At 37.7% G+C, this 27,992-nt stretch overlaps 1 protein-coding gene across 1 annotated transcript; it reads left to right on the top strand.

The window, feature by feature from the left end:
* On the top strand, nucleotides 6,034-27,979 carry ZFAND1 (zinc finger AN1-type containing 1). Its single transcript, XM_003361194.4, has 8 exons — nucleotides 6,034-6,117; nucleotides 9,543-9,585; nucleotides 10,888-10,927; nucleotides 13,713-13,840; nucleotides 13,928-14,019; nucleotides 15,078-15,199; nucleotides 26,176-26,331; nucleotides 26,425-27,979. Exons 1-8 carry the CDS (start codon nucleotides 6,063-6,065, stop codon nucleotides 26,593-26,595), a joined length of 807 nt encoding a protein of 268 aa, XP_003361242.1. The 5' UTR covers nucleotides 6,034-6,062; the 3' UTR covers nucleotides 26,596-27,979.

A 27,992-nucleotide genomic window follows, 5' to 3' on the forward strand; every position in this document is an offset into this window, starting at 1 on the left:
TTTTTGAGACTTTATTATGTGTCAAACACTTAACAATTATGGTAAATTTGAGAATGTATATTGGGGTAGGTAAAATAATGCCCTCCTTTCCCCCCAATTTTGTCCACATTCTAAACCCTGAAACCTATAACTATGTCACCTTACATGGACAAAGGGACTTTGCAGGTGTCATTAAAGATCTTGAGATGAGAAGAGTGTCCTGAAGTATCCAAGAGGGCCCAATGTCATCACAAGGGTCCTTAAAAGAGGAAGGTCAGAGAATCAGTGTAAGAGAAGGAGACTGGTGGAAGGGGGAGAGGTGGAGAAGGACAAGAAAGGGGAGATATTTGAGGAAGGCACATTACTGGCCTTAAAGATGGAGGAAGGGGTCATGAGATGAGGCATGCAGGCAGCCTTTAGATGCTGGAAAAACAACTGGAGAATTGGATTTTCCCTAAGAGCAAGCAGAAGGAACACAGCTATGCCAACACATTGGTTTTAGGATTTTTGAACTTCAGTACTGTAAGATAATAAATCATACATCTGTACTTTTTTGCTTTGGGTTTTTTTTTTTTTTTTTTTTTTTTTTTGGTTTTGTTGTCTTTTTATGGCCACACCCACAGCATATGGAAGTTCTCAGGCTAGGGGTCAAATCAGAGTTGTAGCTGCCAGCCTAAGCCACAGCCACAGCAACTCGGGATCCGAGCTGGGTCTGCCACCTACACCACAGGTCATGGCAACACTGGATCTTTAACACACTAAGCAAGGCCAGGGATAGAACCCATATCCTCATGGATATTAGTTGGGTTCCCTACCACTGAGCCATGAGGGGAACTCCCCATTTGTGGTTTTAAGCCACTAAATTTGTAGTAATTTGTTATAGGAAACTACTACTTATAACAAAGATGCTGATCTGATCTGGAGCAGGTCCTAGGTCCTCTTACGAGAGCTGAAAGATAAGGAGGAGAAAACCAAGGTTAGAGAAAAGAGAAAGCACCCCAGACTAAGAGACTAGTCCATGAAGTTGAGCAGGAAGATAGCTGCTAAGTATAATTATTTAAAAGGTCAGCGGGGAGAAAGAGAAGGAGAGTGGTTTTAGATGCTGGGGACAGGGAGGCAGGAGTGGAGTCATTTTTATAAGCCATTCTATGAAATGGAGCTAATAATAGACTATATCTTAAAGTGTTGTTGTAAAGATTAAATGATCCATTTAAGTACCCTGGTACAAATAAATTAATCAAGGAATTCTCCGATGTTGTTAAGTTTGAATTTAGAATGTTCCAGATTTGATTTAAGGAGTTCCCATCGTGGTGGCACAGTAGAAACGAATGCACCTAGGAACCATGAGGTTTCGGGTTCATCCCTGGCCTCACTTAATGGGTTAAGGATCTGGATGCTATGAAATGTGGTGGAGGTTGCAGACATGGCTCAGATCTGATGTTGTTGTGGTAGTGGCGTAGGGCAGTGCTGTAGCTCCGAATGGACCCCTAGCCTAGGAACCTCCATATGCCACGGGTGCGGACTTAAAAAGCAAAAAAAAAAAAAAAAGGATTTGATTTTAAATGTGGTATGCAAATATAATATCACTTATATGTGGAAGATAAAATATGACACATACGAACTTATCAGTGAAACAGAAACAGACTCATGGGCAAGGAGTACAGACTTGTGGTTGCCAAGGGGGAGGGGGTAGGGAGAGGGCTGGAGTTCGAGGTTGGGATTAGCAGAAATAAGCTATTATACATGGAGGGGATAAACAACTCAGCTCCACTGCATAGCAGAGAACTATATTCCACGTCCTATGGTAAACCATAAGGGGAAAGAATATTTTTTTAAAAAAGAGTGCCTATGCATAACTGAATCACTTTGTTGCACAGCATAAATTAACAGCACATTGAAAATCAAGAAAATCAACTATATGTCCATAAAAATGAATAAATTTAGGGAGTTCCTTGGTGGTTGAGTGGTTAGGATTTGTGCTTTCACCACTGTGGCCTGGGTTTGTTCCCTGGTCTGGGAACTGAGATTCCCACATCAAGCAGCTGCACACTGTGGGCCCCAACATAATGATGATGATAACAATAAATTAATATTATTAATATAATTATCATTTATAAAAATAAAACATAAGTATAATAATAAAATATGGTATGTAAGACAAACTGATATTCAGGGATAAAACAAACTCAGAAAAATGCAGACATTTAGCAACAGAAAACAAAGAGTTACACAGTGAACATCTATATAATCACAACTCAGGGAGTTTCCACCATGGCACAGCGGAAACGAATCTGACTAGGAACCATGAGGTGGTTGGTTCGATCCCTGGCCTCGCTCGGTGGGTTAAGGATCCGGCGTTGCCGTGAGCTGTGGTGTAGGCCGGCAGCTATAGCTCCGATAAGATATGGCTTGGATCTGGCGTGGCTGTGGCTGCGGCGTAGGCCAGCAGCTATAGCTCCGATAAGCCCCTAGCCTGGGAACCTTCATATGCCATGGGTGTGGCCCTAAAAGGACAAAAGACAAAATAAATAAATAAATAAATAAATAATCACAACTCAGGCCCCTGTCCTTATGGAGCTTACAGTTTAGATGGTGAGGCAAATAATTAGTCAAATAATCATACAAGCATATAGAAAACCAAGTCTGGGACCAATGCTTTAAAGGAGATACAAAGTGAGTATGATTATTAGAGGGATTTGTCCCAGTCAGGAAGAGCAAAGACTTTTTTAAGGAAAAGATACTTGAGGTGACAGCTAAAGAAAAAGCAGAAATGAACTGGATGGAATGGGAGAGGGAAGAGCATTCTGAGTTGAAAGGAGACCAAGCCTGAAGGGGGCACAGAGTATGGAGAGGCCCTTGAGAAATAATATGTGAGAGAAAAGTAGGTTGGGCCAAGATTTGAAAGACTTTAAAGGCCAAGTACAGTCCTATACTCTGTGAGCTCCCTGAGGCCAGGGACCATGTCTTACTCAATTCCATATCAAACCTAGGATAATATCTGATATATAGTAGATACTCAAAAGATGTGCTAAATTGACTTGAGTGCAGATTTTATTTTGTGGTTAATGGAAGCCACTGAAGTTTTGTTTTCGTTTTTTGTGTTTTTTTTGTCAGATAAATTATAATAGTGCATGGTTAGTGGTAGGAAGAAAACTGTCTAACTAGCGCTGCTACAGCAGGTGGCCATTGTCCTGGAGGACTGAATTTTGCCTGTGCATTGAGAAGGCTTTCCCAAGTGCAAGGTTAACAGATTTACACTCTTATGGTGGAGGAAGACAGAAACCTATTTGCTAAGCTGATTCAATGATAAGAATCCAAAAAACAACAACAACAACAACAACAACAACAAAAAGGAGTTCCCGTTGTGGCGCAGTGGTTAACGAATCCGACTAGGAACCATGAGGTTGCGGGTTTGGTCCCTGCCCTTGCTCAGTGGGTTAACGATCCGGCGTTGCCGTGAGCTGTGGTGTAGGTTGCAGATGCGGCTTGGATCCCGAGTTGCTGTGGCTCTGGCGTAGGCCGGTGGCTATAGCTCCGATTCGACCCCTAGCCTGGGAACCTCCATATGCCGTGGGAGCGGCCCAAGAAATAGCTAAAAAGACAAAAAAAAAAAAAAAAAAAAAAAAAAAAAAAAAAAAAAAAAAAAAGAATGACTGTGAGGGGCCTTGTTAAAAACAGAGCTTCCCAGGACCCATTCCGTCCCCTAAATCATAAATCTCAGGGAAAAGTATGAGTAGCTGTACTTATTAACAAGCACTTTACCTGATTCTTATGCGCAAGAAGATTTGGAAAACTCTGTTATAGAGAACACTCAAGGGAAAAAGAAAGGCATGTGCAAAAGTACAAACATCTGAAAGAGCCAGAAGGTATATTACAGAAATGATTGGAGAGTAGGGAGCCTGAGCAGAAGTGGTTGTTGCTGAGGCTGGAAATTGTGAAGCTAAAAAATCTTATGAATAATTGAGAAACTATGAACGATCTTAGGCAAGGAAGTGAGTTTGGGGGGAGGAAATAACTCAAGAAATTAAAGAGTTCTGGTTTGAGAGATATTTCTGAGTCATAACGGGAGAGCATTTAACAGCTACTTCCATAAGAGAAGTAAGAAAGGAGAGGTGGAGAATGAATGCAAGGTTTCTAATGTGGTTGACTGCCTTTGTTAGGGAGGGTATGATATGTAAGAAAGCATCCCGCTTTGTGCTTAGAAATATGGACATAGAGACACCCAGTCTGGGAGAAAGTTCTCAGGGCAAAGAATATGGTTATGAGCGTCCCTGGAACCATGTATGAGGATGTAAATTGATAAATAGACTAAGCACAAAATTACAGGGAAATAGACACATTGAAGCAGCACCTAAAGGAGAAATCAGCAAAGAAGACTAAATAAAGATGTTAAGAGTTAGCAACTGTCCTCTTGGGTATCCTAATCATCTAATGCTCCCTATACTCCTAGGCTCATGAACTAAAAGAATAAAAATATTTCCATCAGAAATGGAAATGTTTCCTTTTTTTTTATGAAGCAAAGAATGAGTCTTTATTAGACATCATAGAAAGAGGACCAAAAAGCGATCAATGTTTAATTAACACTTACTACATATCAACACTTTGTAGACACTGGAAATGCTGTGAATGAGACAGTCTCTTTCCTTATGGGACTGTCATTCTAGCCGAGGAAACAGACAATAAACAAACAAGTGTAAAACAAAGTTAGGAGCTCTCCTTGAGCTACACATAGACAAACCAGACCCTAAACCAAACCATGGAAATGTTTCCATTTCATTTGGACTAATAAACAAATATTTACCATCTATCCAGAGCACTTTAACAGCAAAAATCTAGAAAATCTGCTAATATTGGTTGACCCAATGAGGTAAAAATAAACATACACAATCTAGATAAGCCACTGATTCTTAAATTCAAGAATATCAGAAGCCTTTGATACTTGGATTTTAGTCTTGGCTCTTCCACTAATTTGGACGAATCATTTAACTTCTTTGATCCTGTTTTAAAAAGTTGGCTGGGATAGTGAGATAATTTCCATTACTTCCAGCTCTAAAATCTGAAGTTCCTCTAGAGACCCAAGAAGTCTGAGATGAACATTTTTAAATAGATTTATTCAAGAGCAAATCTTGAAGTAAATCACATGTTTCTCAATCCCACACTTCCCTCTTTCTCAATGAATATTGATATGAAAATAGTCAAAGTTATATAAAAGGCAATGGATACTTTCATAGTTCTTTTCATTAGCATAGCTTTGATTGTCACTCATCCACTGAGTCCTGTCAGTCTGTCACCCTAACATCACGTCAGTGGAATGGCATCCATCTGCACCCCACCTAGAAGAGCGTCCCTTTCCTCAGTACCTTTGAAGTGGCTCATCAAGCGCATGAAGCTCCTTACATCCCAATGGAATCACCACAAGCTTTCTGTGTTGAGGCTGCGCCCTTTGAACCATGTGGCTCAGTACATACTTGAGACCTCAAGAGCTAGACTTTTTTTTTTTTTTTTTTTTCTTGCCACAATGTAGAAAGGAAGGGAGGAAGGAAGGGAGGGAAGGAGGGAAAACTTTACTTTTGAAAAAGTTTGACTCCCTTGCAAGGAGCATTTACTTTAAACTATACAATCAAATAACACTAGTGTAGGACAAGTCAAGAACTGAACCAGTGTCAGTTCTCCTTCCCTTGATTCTTGCATATACTTGTGCCAAACTGTGTTGGTTCCTAGAGATATGGCGTTATATTAATTTAATCAACAACAACAAAATCCTTGTGAGGCCGTCCGGGACTCCAGGAGGAAACCCACGTACGCGACATTCCAAAAAGGCAGATGGGTATTTTCCTAAGGACTGGGCATTAGGACTCCTGCCCGGAAATATCAGACCAACAGCCCTTTCCTCCGTCTGCCTCCCTAGGCGACCAGGGAGCAAATACACAGAAATCAGAGCAAGGAAAGCAGCCAGACCACTTTTGCTCCGCAGCCCACCCCACTTGTAGGTTCCGCCCTTGGGCCCGCCCCCACTCCCAGCAGGCACCGCGCGCGCCATCGCCCCGCCCCCCGGCTGTGCCCGCCCCTCGCCGCGCACGGAGATGGCGGAGTTGGACATTGGGCAGCACTGCCAGGTGGAACACTGCCGCCAGCGAGGTGATCGAGGAGCCCCTAGCCCCGGGCCGCGGGAGATCCGGACGCCGCTCTGCCTCCACGGAGGCAGCGGATGACGGGAGGCGGTGGGCTGAGGCGGAGTCTCAGGAGTTAGGGCGGGCGTGTCCCTCATGGGTCTGCAATGAGATGTGTCTGTGCTGTTTTTGCTGCCCTTGAGATTTTGGGAGACCTCTGGTCTCCTTGGAAGGGAACCATGAAATTCCTGAAAACACCTTGCAATGTTAGCTTTGGTTTTCCAGGGCGCCTTGCCAGGAAGTCTCATCGCGCCCACTCCTTTCTGATGAGCTCTGGGAAGGGGCGGGGGAGCGCTTTGGTCTGGGAGTCGGGAGAGTTCCCCTCTGATCCTGCCCCTGCGACTTTGGGCAAGCCACATGCCTTTCCCAAACTTTTTGTTTGCTTATCTGTTCCTTGGCTGTCAGACGGAGGAGTTGGGTGAAATCAGTTTCTAACCTGGTTTTCGCGGACTGCTCAGGAGCTTCTAGTGAGAAGGCCCTTAGCTTTTCTTCCAGATGATCCTTGAGCTCACTCAGCTTGTCCCTCAGATTCTGATGATCCCTGTTTCAGCAAACATTTACTGAGCACTTCTTTTGGTGCTGGGACCACGTAAGGGTATAATATACAGTCCTTCCCACAGAAAAGCTTTCAAGAGTAGTTAGCTGCACTTAAGAGCAGTAAAAGGTGATGATCTCTCCCCACTGAAGTGAGGGGCCTTGTAATCAATCCCATAGTCAGGGGTGGTGTGGCACAGGCCTCAGGGACATGGGAAACCCGCACTTTCCGGAAGCGCTAGAGCCACACAGAATGCTCAGTCTTTGGTACTTCGCTTTCTCCCCAAATGTTTGCAATCACTTTTGGCTCATACTACATCGGGTGGCAAAATAGGTTTTATCTCGCATTGCAGCTTCCGTCATTGGTAGCAGGGACCCGATTACTGTTGAGAAGGACTTTGGGGTTTAGCTCAGAATTAGTGGGAGTGCCACACAATTGATAAGTGATACTTGTTGTGGGCGGTGGGCAAAAGGACACAATCCCTGCTGGGTTCTTGTTACTTACGGCACTCTGATATGCATCTTTCACCACTGGTTGTCATCTCTAGCCATGAAGCAGGCAAGAACTTATGTTCCTTGCAGACCTTTCACTGGGAATCTTAGCCAGTTAGACTTTAACTGTAAATTACTTAATTCAGGTATACCTGATTACCCCCAGCAGTCCATGATATCTACCATTTGTGGCATAGTTCATCTTCCTTTCCAACTTCAGGTGTCTTTTTAAAATGTAAGTATCTGGAATGAGGCCAGATACCAGCTCCTTTGGACTAGTGAAGAGAGTTAAGATTCAGGGTATGTTAAGTGAGTATCCTAAATCTCACCTAGCTTCTGGATGGATAAGAAGGATGGTGTCAGCTGTCAGGAAGTTGTCTTGATCTTAACTCTTCCCACTGGCTCCTCTTGGTTTGCATCTAATATTTAGTTGGTCACCCAAGTCTCAAAATTGCACGCATGTACATTTTTCCAATTTGAAAGAGACAAACATTTTGCGGAGTATTAGGTACTTAAGTTTTCTTCCCTTTTTGACAAATGTATACCTACTTTTTTGGTATGAAACAGATGCTTACAGTGTCATGCTTTCAGGAGAACAGTGACTGTTCATTAAGCTCATTTCTCAGGTGAGAGAAGAGCTATATTTGGGCCCTCTTGTCCTACAAGCAAAAATATCCAAGAGTCCCTTTGGATTATAATAGGAGCTCTTCTTTCTCTTTCTGGTAAAGATACCCTGTAGGGTGAGATCTTTGGGGAGCAATAGTAACTTTCTCTAAAGCACAGTGTTTGTTTTCGTTTTGTAAAAGTGGTGTGATTAGAAACATCCAGGCTTGGAGTTCCTGTGGTGGCTCAGTGGTTAATGAATCCGACTAGGAACCATGAGGTTGCAGGTTCGATCCCTGGCCTTGCTCAATGGGTTAAGGATTTGACATTGCCATGTGTGGTGTAGGTTGCAGACGCTGCTCGGATCCCGTGTTGCTATGGCTCTGGCGTAGGCCAGTGGCTACAGCTCCGATTAGACGCCTATCCTGGGAACCTCCGTATGTTGCAGGAGCGGCCCAAGAAATGGCAAAAAAAGAAAGAAAGAAATATCCAGCCTTACTTGGCTGTATACTGTAATTTAATACGAGGTACATTGAAAGCAATTTAGAGAATGATTGTATTCTTGATCAACTGCCACATCTAAGAATGGATACTTTCATGTGTTTTCCAAAAGTACTGTTCCTAACTTTGTTGTTTCTTTGTTGTTCCTCAACAGCAAGGAAAGAAACAATTCAGAACTAAATTTTGCAGTATCAAAGCAATCCATCTATTTAATTTCTGGAAATCTTTGAACATATCTCTACCTAGTTACCCCAGGATTTTTCTCAGAGTTGACTAGATTCAAAACAAGTTAACTGTTGTAATTATTCTTGTTAATTACAGTTACTTGGTTTTTTTTGTTTGTTTGTTTGTTTTGTTTTTTTGCTATTTCTTGGGCCGCTCCCGCGGCATATGGAGGTTCCCAGCCTAGGGGGTCCAATCGGAGCTGTAGCCACCGGGTCACGCCAGAGCCACAGCAACGCGGGATCCGAGCCGCGCCTGCAACCTACACCACAGCTCACGGCAACGCCGGATTGTTAACCCACTGAGCAAGGGCAGGGACCAAACCCGCAACCTCATGGTTCCTAGTCGATTCGTTAACCACTGCGCCACAACGGGAACTCCTACAGTTACTATTATACTACTATTCTTTTACATATATCTCATTTGGTTTTTACAGTTACTGTATAAAGAAGCTATGGCGTATAGCATAGGTATAGTCACACCTATACACACAAGTACATATGCACACAATCGCAATATACTTATATCTATGTCTGTTTTTATCTATATTACCTAATAATAGAGCTTTTGTTTTGTATGCATGTATGTACAGGTACATGAATACACCATATACTGTATTCTATATATTATACCAATGCTCTTCTGTTAAGTAACTTGTCCAGCATTGCTAGATTAGTAAGCAATGGAAATTGAAACCCAGGACTGTCACTTCAAATGCAGAAATTTTTTTGCAATACACAGTCCTCAGAAACAATACCTAGTAATTCAGGGAAACACAAAAAAACTCAGGACTTTTTTTTTTTTCTTTCTGATTTAGCATGCTTCTATAAGTAGCATTTATCTCCTGACAATCTAGTTACTTTCTGAGTGCTGGAGGTTGTGATGGCTTTTGTCTAACCACTGCTTGCTATGCTAGGATATTATTCAAAAAGGAAGGTTCCCCTATAGCTGTAGATTGGTACTTTAAGATTCTTTTACTTAAGAAAACTAAATCAAAATCAGATACTGACCAGAACATATAACATTTTCCCTCAATTTTAGATTTTCTTCCATTTGTATGTGATGGTTGTTCAGGAATATTTTGGTAAGTTAAGTTCTTATGCAGGATTTGGGAATAATTTTAGTGTTTATAATATGAGATTTATTGCTGAAAAGCAGAATCAGAATGATTTAAAATAATTTTTGCTTTATCCATTGATACCTGATATTCATTGTAGTAATCACTTGGGAAAAAAAAATAGTCATAGGCTCTGATTACTTGTGCAAATATATGGCTAGTCTGTAGACTCCCAAAAATGGGGTTATGTGTGTGATATTTATGTAAAAGTAATACTTGTGTCTTTTAGTATCTCAAGGAGAGAACATATCTACAATATAAAGAATATGGTTAAAAAAAAAAAAAATCCAGTTTTTTGACCCCTAGCCTGGGAACTTCCATAATGCTGCACATGTGGCCATAGAAAGAAAAAAAATCCAGTTATGATTATAGTCTTTAATTAATAAAATGAAAAGAGGCCGAGCTGTACATTCCTTAAATTGGATATTACCTGTTCTTTGCACACACATCACATGCAAAGTAAAACCTTGGAACAAACAAAAATTTTGGAACATGTATTTTCAGTTAAACTTTCAAGTATTAGGCATTTAATTTATTAAATGGAGCACTTAAAGAATAAATTCTTTTCAGAAGATAGTACAGAAAGATTTATTAGGAGTAAGTAAAGGAGTTCCCATTGTGGCCCAGCTGGTTAAGACTCTGACTAGTATCCATGAGGATGTGGGTTAGATCCCTGGCCTCACTCAGTGGGTGTAGGACCAGCCTTGCTATAAGCTGTGGTGTTGGTTGCAGATGCAGCTTGGATCCTGCATTGCTGTGGCTGTGGCTGTGGCGTAGGCTGGTAATTGCAGCTCTCATTCCACCCCTAACCTGGGAACTTCCATGTGCAATGGGTGTGGCCATAAAGGTTTAAAAAAAAAGGAAGAAGAAGAAGAAGTAAATAAAAATAATTCATTTTTTTTCAGTCTCTCAGAACTAGAGAACTCCTTGATATTTTATTATGGATTTTTTTTTGAGAAAGGAATTGAAAGATTCTTTGTATTCTCACACACCGTAAAACACTCAAAGTCAAGGTAATTGAGAGTGGTGAAGTGTTTGTACTTACTATTGAAGTTGAATAGTTGGGTTCTAATACTTTTGAGACTGTAGATGCTCCCTATTTATCTGTCATTTCAGTTTATTCTTATACACAAAGTTGTTAATATAATATGAGTGTAATTAATCTTAAGGCTACTAACCATTAAAATGTCTAAAATTACTGCAGCTATCTTTAAGTACATTATTGATTGCATTTAAATAAAACACTTTTTATTATTATTATTATTTAAGCCTTGAACACAGGAGCAGGGAGTCACATAGCTGTCCTGAGGTATGTTAATAGTTCTCCTGTTAAAACATATCTGTATTTATGTACTTTCATTCAGAATTTCATTCATTTTAAAAGCAGCACGTTGGAGTTCTGATTATAGCTCATTTGGTTAAGAACCTGGTGTAGTCTCTGTGAGGATGCAGGTTCACTACCTGGCCTCACTCAGTAGATTAAGGATCCAGCATTGCCACAAGCTGGGTATAAGTTGCAGGTGCAGCTCAGATTTGGTGTTGTGGTGGCTGTGGTATAGGCTGCGGCTGCAACTCCAATTTGCAGCCTAGTCTAGGAACTTCCATGTGCCTCAGTTATGGCCGTGAAAAGAAAAAAAAAATTAAAAAATAAAACCAAAATGGAGTTCCCTGTTGGCTCAGCAGGTTAAGGATCTGATGTTGTCACCGTCATGGTGTGGTTTCAACCCCTGACCAGGAACTTTCAAAAAATAAAAATAAAACCAGTGTCTTGCAGGTTAAAGTTGGCATACTAAACTGATTATGTATTACCATTTTTCTCAGTTTGTCTTAAGGATAATTTTTTAATATATTTTTATTCTTCTAATTCTTATTCCTTTATACTTCAGTTCTGTTTGAGTAGCCTACTTACAGCTTTAGGCTCTTAATTTATAAATATATAATGAAATGAATATCCTCATTATAAACTCCCTCCAGTTTTGCTCTTTATTTATAAATATATAATGAAATGAATATCCTTATTATAAACTCCCTCCAGTTTTATGTTGCTGTTTTGTTCGTTCTCATTGGTGCCTGATATTAAGATTAATTTTTCTGACTCCATCAGCCTTAAGTCACCAGGAGCAAACCTGTAGCCCAACAAAATCCCTACCCTAATTCTGACCAAATCAAGAGATTAAAAAGGGGTACTAAATAGAAACCAAAATATCATCTTTATCACTGATGAAGAATAAATTGAAGAATGAATCTTAGTGTAGAGCCAATTAATTCTGTAAAAGAAATCCAGAGTGAGGTGGCTTTGCCCACCAGTCACAGCAGTGCTGCACCAGGTTAGGCCTCCTTGAGGGAAGATCAGTTCCAAGAGGAAAAAAAAGAAAAAAGCTGAGCCTAAGGTGATTTTTCTCAAATTTGTAATCAGAGAAGTTGTTCCACCTCCCTGGGATCCAGAGAGAGGCAGAAAGTTAAACTGAATTCACCCCATTGGGGAAGAAGTATCTGCCTCACATTTTGCAGTTGATATTTACGCCTTCCCACATTTTACCAAACACTTTACCAAGGATTTTTCATCTGTTCACTCAATTATAGAAAATTAAGGTTACATGAGCTTTAGTCAAAATCTAGCCCATTGAAGTCTTGGTGATTTGTTTGAAGGAAATAAAAATTAACCAAGATATTGGCATTATTTAGGGTTAATTGGAAGGAAATACTCATATGCTGTCATGGTAAACATACTGGTGTTTCTTACACAGCTTGTAAATCTTCCCTGTGCTTTCCTTTTTCTTCTATAAGTTGGTTTCCATGAATATCTCTCATAGATGTCTCTCAATTAAATCTTATTAATTAAAAAGTGAAATAAAAATCTTCGGACTTCTCATCGTGGCTCAACAGAAACGAATCTGATTAGTATCCATGAGGATGCAGGTTCAATCCCTGCCCTCACTCAGTGGGTTAAGGATCCAGTGTTGCCTTGAGCTGAGATGTAGGTCCCAGACGGTGTGTCGGATCTGGCATTGCTGTGGCTGTGGCATAGACAGGCAGCTGAAACTTTCAACTCTGATTCCACCCCTACCCTGGGAACTTCCATATACCTAGGGAGCAGCCCTAGAAAGACAAAAAAAAAACAAAAACCCCACAAAAAACAAAAAAAAAAACCCTTATACTTTTAGACCATTGGAACAAATTTGGAAAAATAGTTAAGAATTCCAGTAAGATATAACTATCATTTATATAGAGGAATGCCTCTTGGAAAACTTTCTGGTAATTTCAAGCAATTACAATGGGCCCTTGAACAACATGGGTTTAAATTGTGTGGGTCCACGTATATTTGGATTTTTTTTTCCACTACATATGTACTACAGTATTACATAATGCGTTGAATTTGCAGAAGTAGAACTAAGGATGTGGAAGGCTGACTGTAAAGTTAGACTCAGATTTTCAAATGCATGGAGGGTTTGTACCCAACCCCTGAGTTCTTCAAGGGTCAGCTGAGTTCATTAAACTCTAGAAACCTGTTACTTAATACACAAAATAGCCCAAGTGATCTGGATTTGAAAAAAAAAAAAAAAAAAAAAACCCTCATAAAATCTTTTTCCTCTAATGTAGTATTTGCTGGTAAAACAATATTAAATGTAGAATGAAGAATAATATCTCAATGTGAAAACTGTCTTTAATCATCTGTATCATGGATAAATGTATAATTTTAAGTGTTCTTTTACATATATTTTAGCCACTAAAATCAGAGTAGGAAATAGATATGACTTGCCATTTGAGGAGTGATCGGCTGATTACCTAAGCCTATCCTTGTGGGGGCATCGTTGTGTAGTACATTACAAAGAAGACTAAAATTAAGGAGAGTAACTAAATAGTCATTTTAACTTGACTTAGCAGATAAGTATACTGCAGTAGGAGAGCTTTGAAAATGTATGTAGAGCAGTTAGCACAGTAATCATTTCTCACACAAATATTTATTATGATCTCTTTGAAGTATGAGTTGCTCTTATAAGTTTAAGCAAAAATCATATGAATATCCAAAATAGATTTGTTGATTTGCTTTAAACATAAAATATAATGCCATGTCCCCCTTTCTACATTTTCAGGTGACTGTAACCAGTGAGAGACTGAAGTCAGATACACATACATCTTACCCATGCTCATTCAAGGAATGTGCTGAAAGAGAGCTTGTGCCAGTTGTGTGCCCTTATTGTGAGAAGAATTTTTGCCTGAGGTAATCACTGAGACCATTTCAAACTTTGTATATCTGTTTAAGTCTATGCAAATACATGAACAAGTGTCATTCTTCTGTTGCTCATAGACACCGTCATCAGTCAGATCATGAATGTGAAAAATTGGAAATCCCTAAGCCTCGTATGGCTGCCACTCAGAAACTTGTTAAAGACATTATTGGCAAGTATCTGGAAAGCTTGTTTTGTTGTATCCTTACTGCTCCTACTTCTTGGATCAGCTTGCCAGCTGCAGAAGGTGTTACTAGCAGCCCCAGTGTTTATAACTTGCTGTAGATTTTGATGACATTCTTATGACAGTATTTCTCATAAGACTTACCTAAACAAATGAAAAATTGGAAATTCTATGGAAGTAACCTACCAGATGGTCTCTTTTACTGGACTGCTTATGGTTAACCATCACGGCTAGAGATTTTATTCATGAGGCTAAAGTAGTGTTTTACATTCTTTAAAGATTAAATTTTAAGCCTATTCAGCTGTCCTATGAATGCTATTGATAATCTGAGATGTGAGGAAAGAATTTATCTGTTGTTTATACCAATCTTGTCTGCCAACATGTTAGATCAGCTGAATTTTCATTCTATACTAAGTGTAGTACTTTATTTTTATTTTTTTTAATTAAAAAAAATTTTTTTTTTCTTTTTAGGGCTGTACCTGTGGCATATGGAAGTTCTCAGGCTAGGTGTTAAATTGAAGCTATAGCTGCCAGCCTATGCCACAGCCACAGCAATGCCAGCCCCGAGCCGTGTCTTTGACCTACACCATAGCTCACGGCAATCCGGATCACCAGTGACTCACTAAGCCAGGCTAGGGATTGAACACACATCCTCATGGATACTAGTCGGATTGGTTTCTGCTGCGCCACAATGGGAACTTCCTAAGTGTAGTACTTTAAATTAAATTAATTAAATTAAGATCTTCTATAACCAAATCGTAAAGTTCTCTGTGGAAGTATTAGTTGAAGCTTTGGATTAAATAGGTTTAAGTTGGAAAGAAGCACATAGCAGAGTTTTTTGATGTGGAGATTATTTAGGTCAACTCAATGCTATTTTTCCATTAATCATGTAATTAAAGTATAATACCTATAAAATGAATATAGTCTCTATATATCTGTATTATGTGTAATCCATGTACATTTCAGGGCCATTTCTGTTATAATAATAACAAAACTGGAAAATGTAAAAGTTCTTATGTGCTTATATGCTTATTCTTATTTCTTAGATTCCAAGACAGGAGAAACAGCGAGTAAACGAAGGAAAGGTGCAAAAAATAGTGAAACAGCTGCAAAGGTAGCATTGATGAAATTAAAGATGCATGCTGATGGAGATAAATCATTGCCACAGGTTGGTCTTGGAGATTTATAGAAGTTCCAAATACAGTTGGGATTCCCTTTTTACTCTTCCCTTCCACTAAGTAACAACTAACCAGAACCTGCTATGTCTCATTTCTAATATTACATGGTACAAGTTTACATAAATAATAGTTTCATGAGCTTTTTTTTTTTTTCACTTTATAGAGATAGCAGTAAACCACATGTATCCTTCAACTTTTTTCTTTTACCCTTGCTATCATTTTTTAAACATTTATCCATGCTGGTACATCTAGTTCATTCATTTTGATAGCTCACACTATTCTATAGTATGAGTATACCACAGTTTACCCATTGTCTTAATGAACACAATTCAGATTTTTTCCCAAGTTGTTTGTTATATATAAACTATTCAGCAGTGAACATCCTTGTGTACATGTGGGAACGTTTCTCTAGGGCAGTTTCTTTAAAACTCCATATTATCAATTACATTTTATATAACAACCCAGTACATTTATATATATATACCTTAACACAGTTTCATTAAGTAATATCTAGCTTTACAAGTATGTGTATATACTCTGATGTTTCTTATTCTGTTTTATTTTAAACATTGTTGATTTTATAGCCCCCAAAGGATTGAGACCATCAGATTGAAAAATGCTACTCTAGGGAACATACCTAGAAATGAAAAAGCTGGATCATGGGGTTTACTCATCTTTAGCTTTAGTAAATATTATCAGCTTTTTATTGTCAGTAGTTGGACTGATTTATCTCCTTCCTGTAGTGTCTGAGAGATTCAGTTTCCTGCCAACACCAATCTTATGGATGTGGAATGATAGATAAGTCACTGAGGTTTTAAGTTGAATTTTCCTGTAATTATTGAAGTTCAGTTACTTGGTATAAATTTATTAGCTGTTTGACTTTTCTTCTGTGAATTATTTTTTCATATCCTTTGTCCATTTTGGGAGGGAAGGCTGGACTTTTAAAAAGGTTTATGAGTCTATATATTCTGAATTCTAATCTTTTTTTGATTAAATATGTTACACGTATCTTCTCTCAGTCTGTAGCTTGTCTTTGTTTTTGATCTCTTTAGTGATCCAGACTTAAGATTTTAATACACTCAAATGCATTAATGATTTCTTTAAGATTAATACTTTTTTAATGATTTTTATTTTTTCCATTATAGCTAGCTTTTTAAAATAAGTGGTTTTCTTTCATTTTCCTTTAAAAATTTTATTTTACTTTATTGTTTAGTTCTTTATTCCATCTGGAATTTAACTGTAAGTAAGTAGAAGTAGAGATTTCTTCCTCCCCCTTCCACCCAATGAATTACTTATTGTCCTAACATAAGATGATCCTTGGCCAAGGAACTTTTACATGCCACAGGTGCAGCCAACCCCCACCCCCAAAAAGCCACCAGTCTCTGTTGTCATAAGACATTGCAGACTTCATCCTTATAATGACCCCTCTCATACACCAGATTGTCCGGTATATGGGGGACTAGTGTGGGTATCTCAATTCTGTTCCTTTGATCTGTTGATCTTTCTGCATCAGTATCAAACTATCTTCATTGTAATACCTTTATGATTAGTAGGACAAGTCTCTCCAGCTCATTCTTTGCTTTCACCTTTATCCAGTTTTGGCCATTTAGTCTTTTCTAAAAATTTTAGGAATTTTTAAGGAATTCCTTAAAAGTGGTTAAGGAATCCGACTAGGAACCACAAGGTTGTGGGTTCGATCCCTGGCCTTGCTCAGTGGGTTAAAGATCCGGTGTTGCTGTGAGCTGTGGTGTGGGTCGCAGACATGGCTTGGACCCCACGTTGCTGTGGCTATGGTGTATGCCAGCAGCTACAGCTCCGATTAGACCCCTAGCCATGGAACCTCCATATGCCACCATGCGGCTCTAGAATAAGGCAAAAAGACCAAAAAAAAAAAAAAAAAAAAGAAAAATTTAGGATCATTTTGTCCTATTCTGTGAAACGGTGATTTTGATAGGAATTGTGCTGAATTTTAAGTTAAGAGACAGTGGACATCTTTAAAATTTTACCCTTCCCATTTATCTCCAGGATCTATCTAACTTTATTTTGGTCTTTTCATGTCTTTAAATAATATACTATAATGTTTACCATACACATTGATATATCTTTTATTAGGTTTATATTTTGCCTCTTCATAATTTTTGCTGCCATTGTAAATGGTAGTTTTTTAATCAACATTTTCCAAATTGATTATTGCTGATTGTTGTATAATATCCTTCTACCCAGCAGATAAACTCCTAGTATTTCTCATAAGTTGTAGTTTTCTTGGCATGGTTTTTGGTGCAGTCACATCTTCTGCAAATGACAGTTTCGTGAAAGTTTTTTTTTTTTTTTCAAATTTTCTTTTCTTTTATTCTTCTATCTTCTCATTGTTAATTGTTTGCGTTAGTGCATTGGCCAAATCTCCACAACAGTGCTGAATAATATGGATAAGTGCAGGTAACTTCATCATATTTCTGATCCTTAATGCAAGATATATTTTATAGTTTCATCATTACATTTTTATATTTGCTGTAGATTTTTTGTTAGTATCCTTCTTTGGGTTAACTATTTCTTTCTATTCCTAGTTTTCTAGGAATTTATATCAAATATTAAATTTTCCTATAGGTTTTTTTTTCCTCTGTCTAGTAAGATGATTTGAATTTCTTTTTTCCTTATCAATGTGATAAATTACATTGATCAATTTTTTTTGTTGTTGAATCACTCACATATTCTGACATAAACCACTTGACTCTGGTATATAATTCTTTTAAAATGTACTGCTAAACTGAGTTACTACTATATTATTTAGTGTTTTCTTTTGATATTATAATAGCAAAAAAACAAAATTAGTTGAGCAGCTTTCCCTCTTCTATTCTTTGAAATAGTTGGATATTATTTGCTCTTGAAGTTTTGTTTATAGTAGGTAGAACCTTCAAGTTTGCCTTTTTTTGAGGGAAGAATTTTGTATACTATGTTAATATGTTAAATAGTTCTTGGTTTATTTGAATAATCTATTTCTTCTGAAATATATTTTGGTAAATAACATTTTCTGAAAAATTTCTGTTTGATGTTGATTTTTCAGTTTATTGTTATAAAGTTTTTCAGTTTATTCTCTTACATTCCCAAATTTCTACTGTGTATTTTATTAATCCTTCTTAATATTTTTCATTTGTACTTTTATTTCTCTTTGACCAGTCTTGCTAGTGGTTTGTGTTTACTTTTTTAATTTATATTTTAGTTTTTTCAGCGAATCATGTTTTGTTTTGATTGACCTATTATTTCTTTGTTTTCTGCTTCACTAATTTTGCTTATATTATTATTTCTTTTTTTTCTGCTTTGTTTAGATTTTCTCTGATGTTCTTTTTCCAGCTTCTCACACTGAATGGTGAACTTGCTTTTTTTCTAACTATTTGTTCAGGTATATATATATATATATATTTTTTTTTTTTTGGTAACTTTATTTTGATATGGTTTCAAACAGAAAAGTTGCAAGAATAGTGCAAAGAATTTTTTTTATATCATTTACTCAAATTACCAATTATTTACATTTTTTCCTATTTATTATTTCACTTGCAGTCTCTCTGTCTATGGGCTGTGTGTGTGTGTATTCTTTCTAATCTTTGGTTGGCTTGCTCTATCAGTTTCTGAAACAGGTAGTATTAAAATTTCCCACTGGGGAGTTCCCTGGTGGCTCAGTGGGTTAAGGATCCAGCAGTCACTGCTGTGGCTTTGATTGCTCCTGTGGTATGGGTTCAATCCTTGGCCCAGGAACTTATGCATGCCTCAGGCACAGCTCAAAAAAAATAAAAAAAAAAAATCTCCCACTGTAGCTGTGGTTTTGTCAATTTTTTTCTTGTAATTCTAATAGTTTTGCTGAGTTATATATTAGCAGGTACATTGAATTTCACCATTATGTCTTCTTTATGAATTTTACCTTAAATCCTACTTTGAATTATAATAATATGGTTTTACTACCTTTCTTTTGGTGAATAGTTAACTATTATGTCTTTGTCCCTTTATACTCAACTTTTCTGTGTTATTTTCTTTTTAGGGCATTTCTTGTAAACAGCATATAGCTGGACTTTGTTTTTTTTAACTCAGTTTGATAGTATATCTCTTTTATAGGTGAGTTGAACCCATTTATATTTATTACAGTCATGTGCATTTGAATGTATTTCTTCCATCTTATGTTTTTTGCTCATCATCCTTTTCCTTTTATTATGTATTTCTTTCCAGTCATCCTTTGTATCCATTGAGTTTTCTGTATTCCCTTTTATTCTGTTGACTTAGAAACCATTGAGTATAGTCTTCTTTTAGTCAATAGATTATGTTTAATATTTTTCTTTTTGGAAACCTTCATTTGATGTTTTTAAAATTGCAAAGATTGTGCATACTTTTAAAAAGTGTAACTTTTAAAAGCTGCATAAAGGAAAAAAACCAAACACATCCTGCTGTGCCCATTTCTATCCCACTAAAGCACTGGATCTCAACTGAGGGTGGCTTTGCCCCCTTGGGGACAGTTGACAATACCTAAAGACATTTTTGGTTGTCACAACTGGGCATGGGAGTGCTGCTGGTATCTGGTGGGTAAAGACCAGAGATGCTGCTAAACATCCCGCAATGCACAGGGCAGCACCCACAAGAAAGAATTTTCTGGCCCAAAGTGTCAATAGTGACATAGTTGTTACTTAAAACATAGTAGCAAAAACTTCTTTAGCACTTAGTTTGTTCCAGGCCCTCTTCTAACATATTTTATCCTCACAATAGACTTGTGAAGCACTCTGCCTAATAGATGAGGCACAGAAAGGTTAAGTAACTTGTTAGTAACAAAGCTGCTAAGTGGAGAACTATGAATTGAAACCAGGCGGGCTGGCTCAGAAATCATATTCTCAACACACTGAACACTTTATCATGGAGCATGAGGCAGGTTTGTAGATAGAACTTTTCCCCTGCATTGCTAATATTTGTGTGTGTTTTTCCCCCGCATCGTTAATATTTGTGTGTGTATACATTCATGTACTTATCTATATTATTTACATGTATATAATATATGTACCCATGTATATATGCTTATGTATTTTTGTATAATTTTACATAAATGAAAATGCCTACTTGTATATATGCAAAGGCATGAAGAGTGTTTTAGAGCCATTATTTAATAAAAATGGCATCATATTCATTCAGTCAACACTTTTTGAATACCTGTTTATATCAGGTCATGGGGATACAACCGTAAATACAACAAAGTCCTTGACTATATGGAGTTTATATTCCAGTAGGATGACACAGCTACTAAACATACTACACTGTCAGACAGTGATTAAGCCTATAAATAAAAATAAAGCAGATTTATGTTAGATTAGATATACTTTTATCTCCATATATTCTTCTCATTAGTGCCTAACAGAAATTTTCCTAAGGGAATTGATATGGTTCTAAATCATTTTCTTTGAAAGCTGGGTAATATTCCATGATGTGGATGTAATGTGATTTATATTGCCATTTTCCTATTGATGAATATCCACTTTGTTTCCAGTTTTGGCTACTGTGCTAAATGGCCTTGATCTGGTTTTCTCTTTCTGTGAAATAAATTCCCAGGAGCATGTTCGCTGGGCCAGAGGGTATATATATTTTAAACCTTACTAGATGTTGCCAAGCTGCTTTACAAAGACCTTGGAACAAATGACTTTTCTACCATCAGTAATTCTAATAGTCAGCCTTTATTGACTGATTATATTATGCCAAGTATTGTTTTGTGGCTCTAGATTTTTATCTCCCTTAACACTCACACCTGTCCTGTGATACATTATTATCCTGATTTCACAGATGAGTAATCTGAAGTGAGTGTTGTTAAGATCAATCACGTGGTCAGAGCCTGCCATCCTTACCGTGTTTAATACACTGCCACTGGTGCCCATACGTGAGAGTACCCTTCTCACACGGTTTCTAGTAGCTATTTATGGTTATCATCTTTTAAAAATGTATTCAAGTCTCATGGCTATAAGGATATGTCCTAATTGCTTTAGTTTGAGCTTCTTTTAATATGTTCATTGTCCATGTGTGGTGGCTTTTCCCTAAATTGCCCATATATATCCTTTGATCATTTTTCTTTGGGGTTGTTATTTTTATTTTTATTTTGCTTGGGCAACTTGTGGAAACTCTTAGAGTAGAATAGATATTATTAACCCTTTATCTATGATCAACCCACTTTGGAAACTTTTTTTTTCTAAATCTTTCAGATAACTTGATTTTGCTTAATATATCTCATTGACATATCAGTGTTCTCATTGAAATATCAATGTTCTAAAGAAAAAGTCTGTCTTTTCTTTCATTTCTGTTTTGGTTTTCTTGTTTTTTATCTTTATTTTATTTTATTTTTATTTTTATTTTTGCTTTTAAGGGCTGCATCTGCAGCATATGGACGTTCCCAGGCTAGAGGTTGAATCAGAGCCACAGCTGCCAGCCTACATCACAGCCACAGCAATGTGGGATCCAAGCTAATAACTGAATGTAGGCTCTGTAAAAATGGAGAAACTGAGATTAATCATTATAAAAAGCAAGAGAGAACACAGCATGATCTTAGAAATGTGGCTTCTCACATCTTTCAAAGTTTCCCACAAGGATGTAAGCTGTTAATAATAGTGCCTACACGAAGTGAGAATTCTGCCATTTGTAAGAAGGCTGATATGCCATTCTCAGGAGGATTTTATTCCCTGTTGGCCTCTTCCTCTTTTATTGGGGATTTTGGTGCCCTCTCTGCCCACCAGGTGCAAGAACTGATGCAAAACCTCCTTAATGTATTATTGAGTTATTTCTATGTAGTTAAGTGAAATAAAATTTAATTTCCCAGCAGCGTCTCTTAACAAGCAGTGACTGAGGATCATTCCTGAAGGATTCTCTGCATTTGCATTACATATTATGTATTAATTTTGAGAGAAGTAACATTTTTATCACATCGTCTTCCTATCTAAGAACTTTATTTCTTGTCTTTTATTTCGATAATGTTCCCTTTACCTCTATTTCCAGGTACTTAACTGTTAATATAGAGGAAAAGTGTCTTGATTTCTGTATATTCATCTTGTTTAATCACATCATCAAATTCTTTTATTTATTTTGAAGTTGTTGTGGATTTTTTTGGGATCTTTTTTTTTTTTTTTGCCTTTGATTTCCTAGGTATATAATCACATCTCCTTGACAAATAGCTTTAGTTTTTATTTTTTAATACTTACACTAGTTATTTCACTTTCTCATACTGCATTATATATAATCTTCAATATAATGTTTTATAATAGTGATGATAACAGGCATGTGCTTACTTAAAAATTTTTGCATATATCATTAAATACTAATTTTTCTCTCAAAATATATAGTTACTTGGTATTATGTCCTCTTGAATAAGACAAGGAGCTTGACATGCTTTCTGCAGTTGAGTATCCCCCATCCCATTATCTTTATTCATACATGATTATTTTTAAGTCAGTTGCTATTTAAATTTACCAATATATTTTGTAAATTTCTTTTTTCTTTAAGGCTCATTTTATTTTGGCTAAAGTACATTCTTTAGTAGTTCATTCAGTAAGAGTCTTTGTTGGCAAATTCTTTCAGTCTTTTTTTTTTTTCTGAAATGGCCCTTATTTTCCCTCACTTGTTCACTGGCTTCTTGTCTGTTGTTCAGGAAACGTGTGCTGTAGTTCTTATTCTTGTTGCTTTAGGGTAATCTATCTTTCTCTCTCTGTTTTTTTGTTTTTTTTTTTCTGTAGCTTTTAAGATTTTATCTATGATATTTTCCAGTTTCAGTGCCAATGTTTCTAGGTGTGGATTTGTTTTAATTACCCACCTTGACCCTTGAGGTACATTTTAAAATTTGACTCATCTCTTGCTCTTGGAAAGTTATTGTTACTCTAATTGTTGCTTCCTTTTCTTCTCTTCTGAAACTCTTATTAGATATATTTGGGGGATTTATATTTTATGTCTCTTCATATTGCCTTCTAGATGACTGCCTCAAATCCATCTTCTAATCAATTAAACCTTTTTATTTAAGAATATAGATATTTTTTGTTTGAATTTCTTATTTCAGAAACTATATTTTTGTATCGTCACAGCTTTTCTTTTTTTTGAGGGCCACACCTGTGGCATATGGAAGTTCCCAAGCTAGGGGTTGAATCAGAGCTGCAGGTGCTGGCCTACGCCACAGCCACAGCAACACTGAATCCAAGCTGCATCTTCATGGCAGCTTGCAGCAAGGCTGGATCCTTAACCCACTGAGCAAGTTCAGGGATCGAACCTGCATTCTCAGGGACACTATTTTGGGTTCTTAACCCACTGAGCTATGTCAGGGACTCCAGTCTTAACTTTTCTTGTTTCAATTCTGCCTGTTTTGGTTTTATAACTTCTTGTTCCTTTTTTATAGATATTATTCTTTATTTTATTGTACATCCTAAACAACTTTTTCAATTTTAATTATTTTTACCTACCCATAATAAGTTAACCTTCAATTAGTTGTGAAATTTTCATTTTACAGATTCTGCATGTTTGTGTTAAGTAAGAGGTTCTTTCTGTGTCTGTTTTGCTGTTTTCACTCACCTCTCCCTGCCAGCAGTCTCACGTTTTCTTCCCCAGGCCCACCTACCCAGGACTTCTATTCCAAGCCCAAGTTTGAGATTGACAGTTTGTGCTTCTGCTCTACAGAGATTTTCCAACTTATCGATTTACTGAGCTGGAGGGCTTTGGCTTTATTCAGTGTCAAGAGGTTATATCTATGATTTTCTGCTTCCGTAAATGTCGGCCTTTGTAAGCAATAGCCTAAGTCAACATTCAGCAGTAACTTCTTTTTTTTTTTTTTTTTTTGTCTTTTTGCCATTTCCTGGGCTGCTCTCGCGGCATATGGAGGTTCCCAGGCTAGGAGTTGAATCGGAGCTGTAGTCGCCGGCCTACACCAGAGCCATAGCAACACGGGATCTGAGCTGTGTCTGCAACCTACACCACAGCTCACGGCAACGCCAGATCCTTAACCCACTAAGCAAGGCCAGGGATCGAATGCGCAATCTCATGGTTCCTAGTCGGATTCATTAACCACTGAGCCATGACGGGAATTCCATTTCAGCAGCAACTTCTTAAGCCTCCACTCCTGGAGCCCTTGTTCCAAGCTGGACCCAGGTGCCCCATCACTGTGCAGCATTGTTCAGTTCACAAGCTGAACTCTTGATTGCTTCTTCCTCTTCTAGAGCCCTGAAAACCTGTGGCTCAGCCTACCTGCTATTGTTTTGCATTCTGTTTCATTTTTGGATTCTCAGACATATTTATATTTCTTTATTTTTAGGTGAGGGTCTGTGTTTTTAAATTTCTCTCTTCGGGAGTTCCTTCTGTGACACAGCAAGTTAAGGATCTGGCGTTGTCTCTGATGGCACAGGTTTGATCCCAGCCCAGCGCAGTGGGTTAAGGATCTGGTATTGCTGCAGTTGTGACATAGGTTGCACCTGTGGCTCGAATTTGATCCCTGGCCTGGGAACTTCCATATGCTGGGGGTGTGGCAAAATTTTTTTTTTAATTTCCCTATCCATATTTATACTCTTGTTGCTGTGTTTTTGGACCAAGGACTGTGAGATTATAGAGTTGGTCCAAAGCTTGAATTTCCAATAGTTTTCTTTTAATACTTGCTATCTGTAATAACTCAACTCTACTGGTATTTAACAAATCTAAATTCCTTAGTGATAAGATGGAAATTGTGTTAAATCTATTATTTCTTAAAATAACTGTGATCTTTCCCTACAACTTAAAGGTGCTCTAGTTATGCCAAAATATTTGTTGTAGTAGGAATTGGTCTGTAAAGCCAGAACTTTTAAAAGGAGTTTGAGGAAGAAGGGAGGATCAGAAGCCAAGAAACTTTGCTTCTGTTCTTGTTTCCTACATTTGTTAATTTAGCAAGAAAATTCAATATAAAGGAAACATATACAGCACGTATACTAGAGAAACCATCCCTGAATGTCTGAATCTTTCTCTTTTGTTGATATGGTGCTTGTCTAATCTTTTTTTTTTTAATGTTTTTTAAATGTCTTTGTTTTCAAAAGTCCTGCTGTCTCTAAATACGTAATAAGGTCTTCCAGTTGAAATGTTAAATGTATCAGGAATCTTTCAATCACAAGTGACAGAAACTTGACAGAAATAAACTAGCTTATGCAAAACAATTTTTTTTTTTTTCCATATAGTGGGGAGTAATGCATTGATCTGATCTCAGGGAATGCCTGAATTCTGGGACTAAATGCTGTTGAAAGAGGCCATCTGTTTCCTTGAATTCTTTCTCTGTGTGTTAGACTCATTCTTTTTCACTGGAAACTTTTCCACATTGGTTCATGCATGGCTGCAAAGCATGAGGGATAGCCACAGGCAACTCGAGGTTTAATTCAGCAAGACTCAAAAAAACTCTGCAAAAATATTGCGCCTCCCTGACCCAGCTTTTGAATGTAAAATCCCAGGAAAGGACCTTGATTGGCCTAACTTAGGTCATGTGCTTATTTTTGCCAAGATCATCCTGGCTCGTGTCTTAGATCCTTTGCCCCTGCATTTAGGTGGCTGGGGTACTACTGATTGCATTCCCACTACAAGTTGTATCTTTAGAGGGTAATCCTTCTCTGACCAGGGGAAGAGAGGAAGAGATGTCACCAGACAAAAACAGATTGTCTACATTATCTATCTAATCTGATTTTTTTTTTTTTTTCTTTTTCTAGGGCTGCTCTCGCAGCATATGGAGGTTCCCAGGCCAGGGGTCTAATCAGAGCTGTAGCCGCCAGCCTATGCCAGAGCCACAGCAACGTGGGATCTGAGCTGCATGTGCGACCTACACCACAGCTCACAGCAACGCTGGATCCTTAACCCACTGAGCAAGGCCGGGGATCGAACCCGCAACCTCATGGTTCCTAGTCAGATTCGTTAACCACTGCACCACGATGGAAACTCCTCTAATCTGTATTTTTACGTTTCATTTTTACAGACAGAAAGAATTTACTTTCAGGTCTTCTTACCTAAGGGGAGCAAAGAGAAAAGCAAACCAATGTTTTTTTGCCAACGATGGAGCATTGGAAAGGTCATAGACTTTGCAGCTTCTTTAGCCAGTCTTAAGAATGACAACAACAAATTAACAGCTAAGGTAACAGCAAGTTAGAACTTTTCCCTGAAAGTTTTAGAATACTCTATAAAGCATGTTTATTTATTACAGTACGATGTGTTTGTCTCTTAACAGAAATTGAGGTTGTGTCACATTACCTCAGGAGAAGCCTTACCCTTGGATCATATTTTGGAAACCTGGATTGCTAAGGAGGATTGTCCTTTATATAATGGTGGAAATGTTATCTTGGAATATCTTAATGATGAAGAACAGTTTTTAAAAAATGTGGATTCTTACTTGGAATAGTCTTTGAAGATTCAAACCAGGAATCACAAGGAAAATTCAATGTTAATTTCTTTTATTGCAAGTATTATAAATTTTTTTATTTTTGAATTTTTGGGGGGAGTTCTCTTATGGTGCAGTGGATTAAGGATCTGGCATTGTCACTGCAGTGGCCTAGGTTGCTACTGTGGCACAGGTTCATTCACTGGCCTGGGAACTTCCACATGTTGTAGGTGCAGCCAAAAAAAAAAGAAAAAGAGAAAGTTACTTTTTATTTCCATTATGTCATAATTTAATTATCAGTTTTCTATTAAGTTGAATTTGAATTTTTGTGTTTTCAAGTTTAACTATGAACTGACATTCAATTATTAGCAAATTCTTGTATCTAATTCACTTTTATTAGGTTGTGCTGTAGTAACAATAACAAAGATGTATTTTTCATTTGGTTAATGTCAGCTGTTGATTGGCTGTGACTCTCCTCCATGTTATCTTCACTCCACAATCTAAGATGAAGGAATAACGCTATTGGGGGTATTGCTTCTTATGGCAGAAGAAGAAAGAGATAGTCTTAGGAGATGCTTTGTATCACTTTTGCTATAAGCAAGACGCAGGACCAAGGCTAACATCACTGGGCCAAGAAGTATAGCCTTACTATCTGCCTATACCACAATGTATAAATCGATGTGTATACCATTGTAGAAACGTAGGGGTCATCTCATTCATTCTTCCAAGTCTGTGGATGAAGAATCTCAGGCCTAGGAAGGAAAAATGATTCTCTTGTCACCTACGTGCTTTGGAGCATGTCTCTGATAAAAAGCCCTTCCAGTGGGATTCACTTTTTCTATCTGTGTGGATGTATTACAAATGAGAGGAAAGATGGGATAGCTTGACTTCATCACAGGCCCTTTATGTACACCAAAGCAAAACACATGCCAGAATGATTACATTTTACCAACATGTTAAAATTAAGGCTTCTCGGATTTCCTGTTATGGCTCAGTGGTAGCCAACCCAACTAATATCCATGAGGACTCAGGTTCGGTCCCTGGCCTCGCTCAGTGGGTTAAGGGATCCGGTATTACTGTGAGCTGTGGTGTAGGTTGCAGATGCGGCTCAGATTCTGTGTTGCTATGGCGCAGGCCGGCAGCTGCAGCTCCAGCTCCAGCTCCAATTTTGACCCCTAGCCTGGGAATTTCCATATACTATGGGTGTGGCCCTAAAAAGACAAAAAAATAAAAAATTAAGGCTTCTCACTAATGCATTCCATCTATGCTCAACAAAGTACTATTTACTATAGAGAAGGAATAGAAATTATTTCTATTTTTTATTTGTTCCTTTTCTATTTTGCAATCGGGATAGTGGCTTTAAGTTTAATTAAAGGAATAAATTCAATATTCACTTCCTCTCTAATTCTTTCTTCCTA

Source organism: Sus scrofa, chromosome 4 (genome assembly GCF_000003025.6).
Source record: "Sus scrofa isolate TJ Tabasco breed Duroc chromosome 4, Sscrofa11.1, whole genome shotgun sequence".
Taxonomy (NCBI): Eukaryota; Metazoa; Chordata; class Mammalia; order Artiodactyla; family Suidae; genus Sus; species Sus scrofa.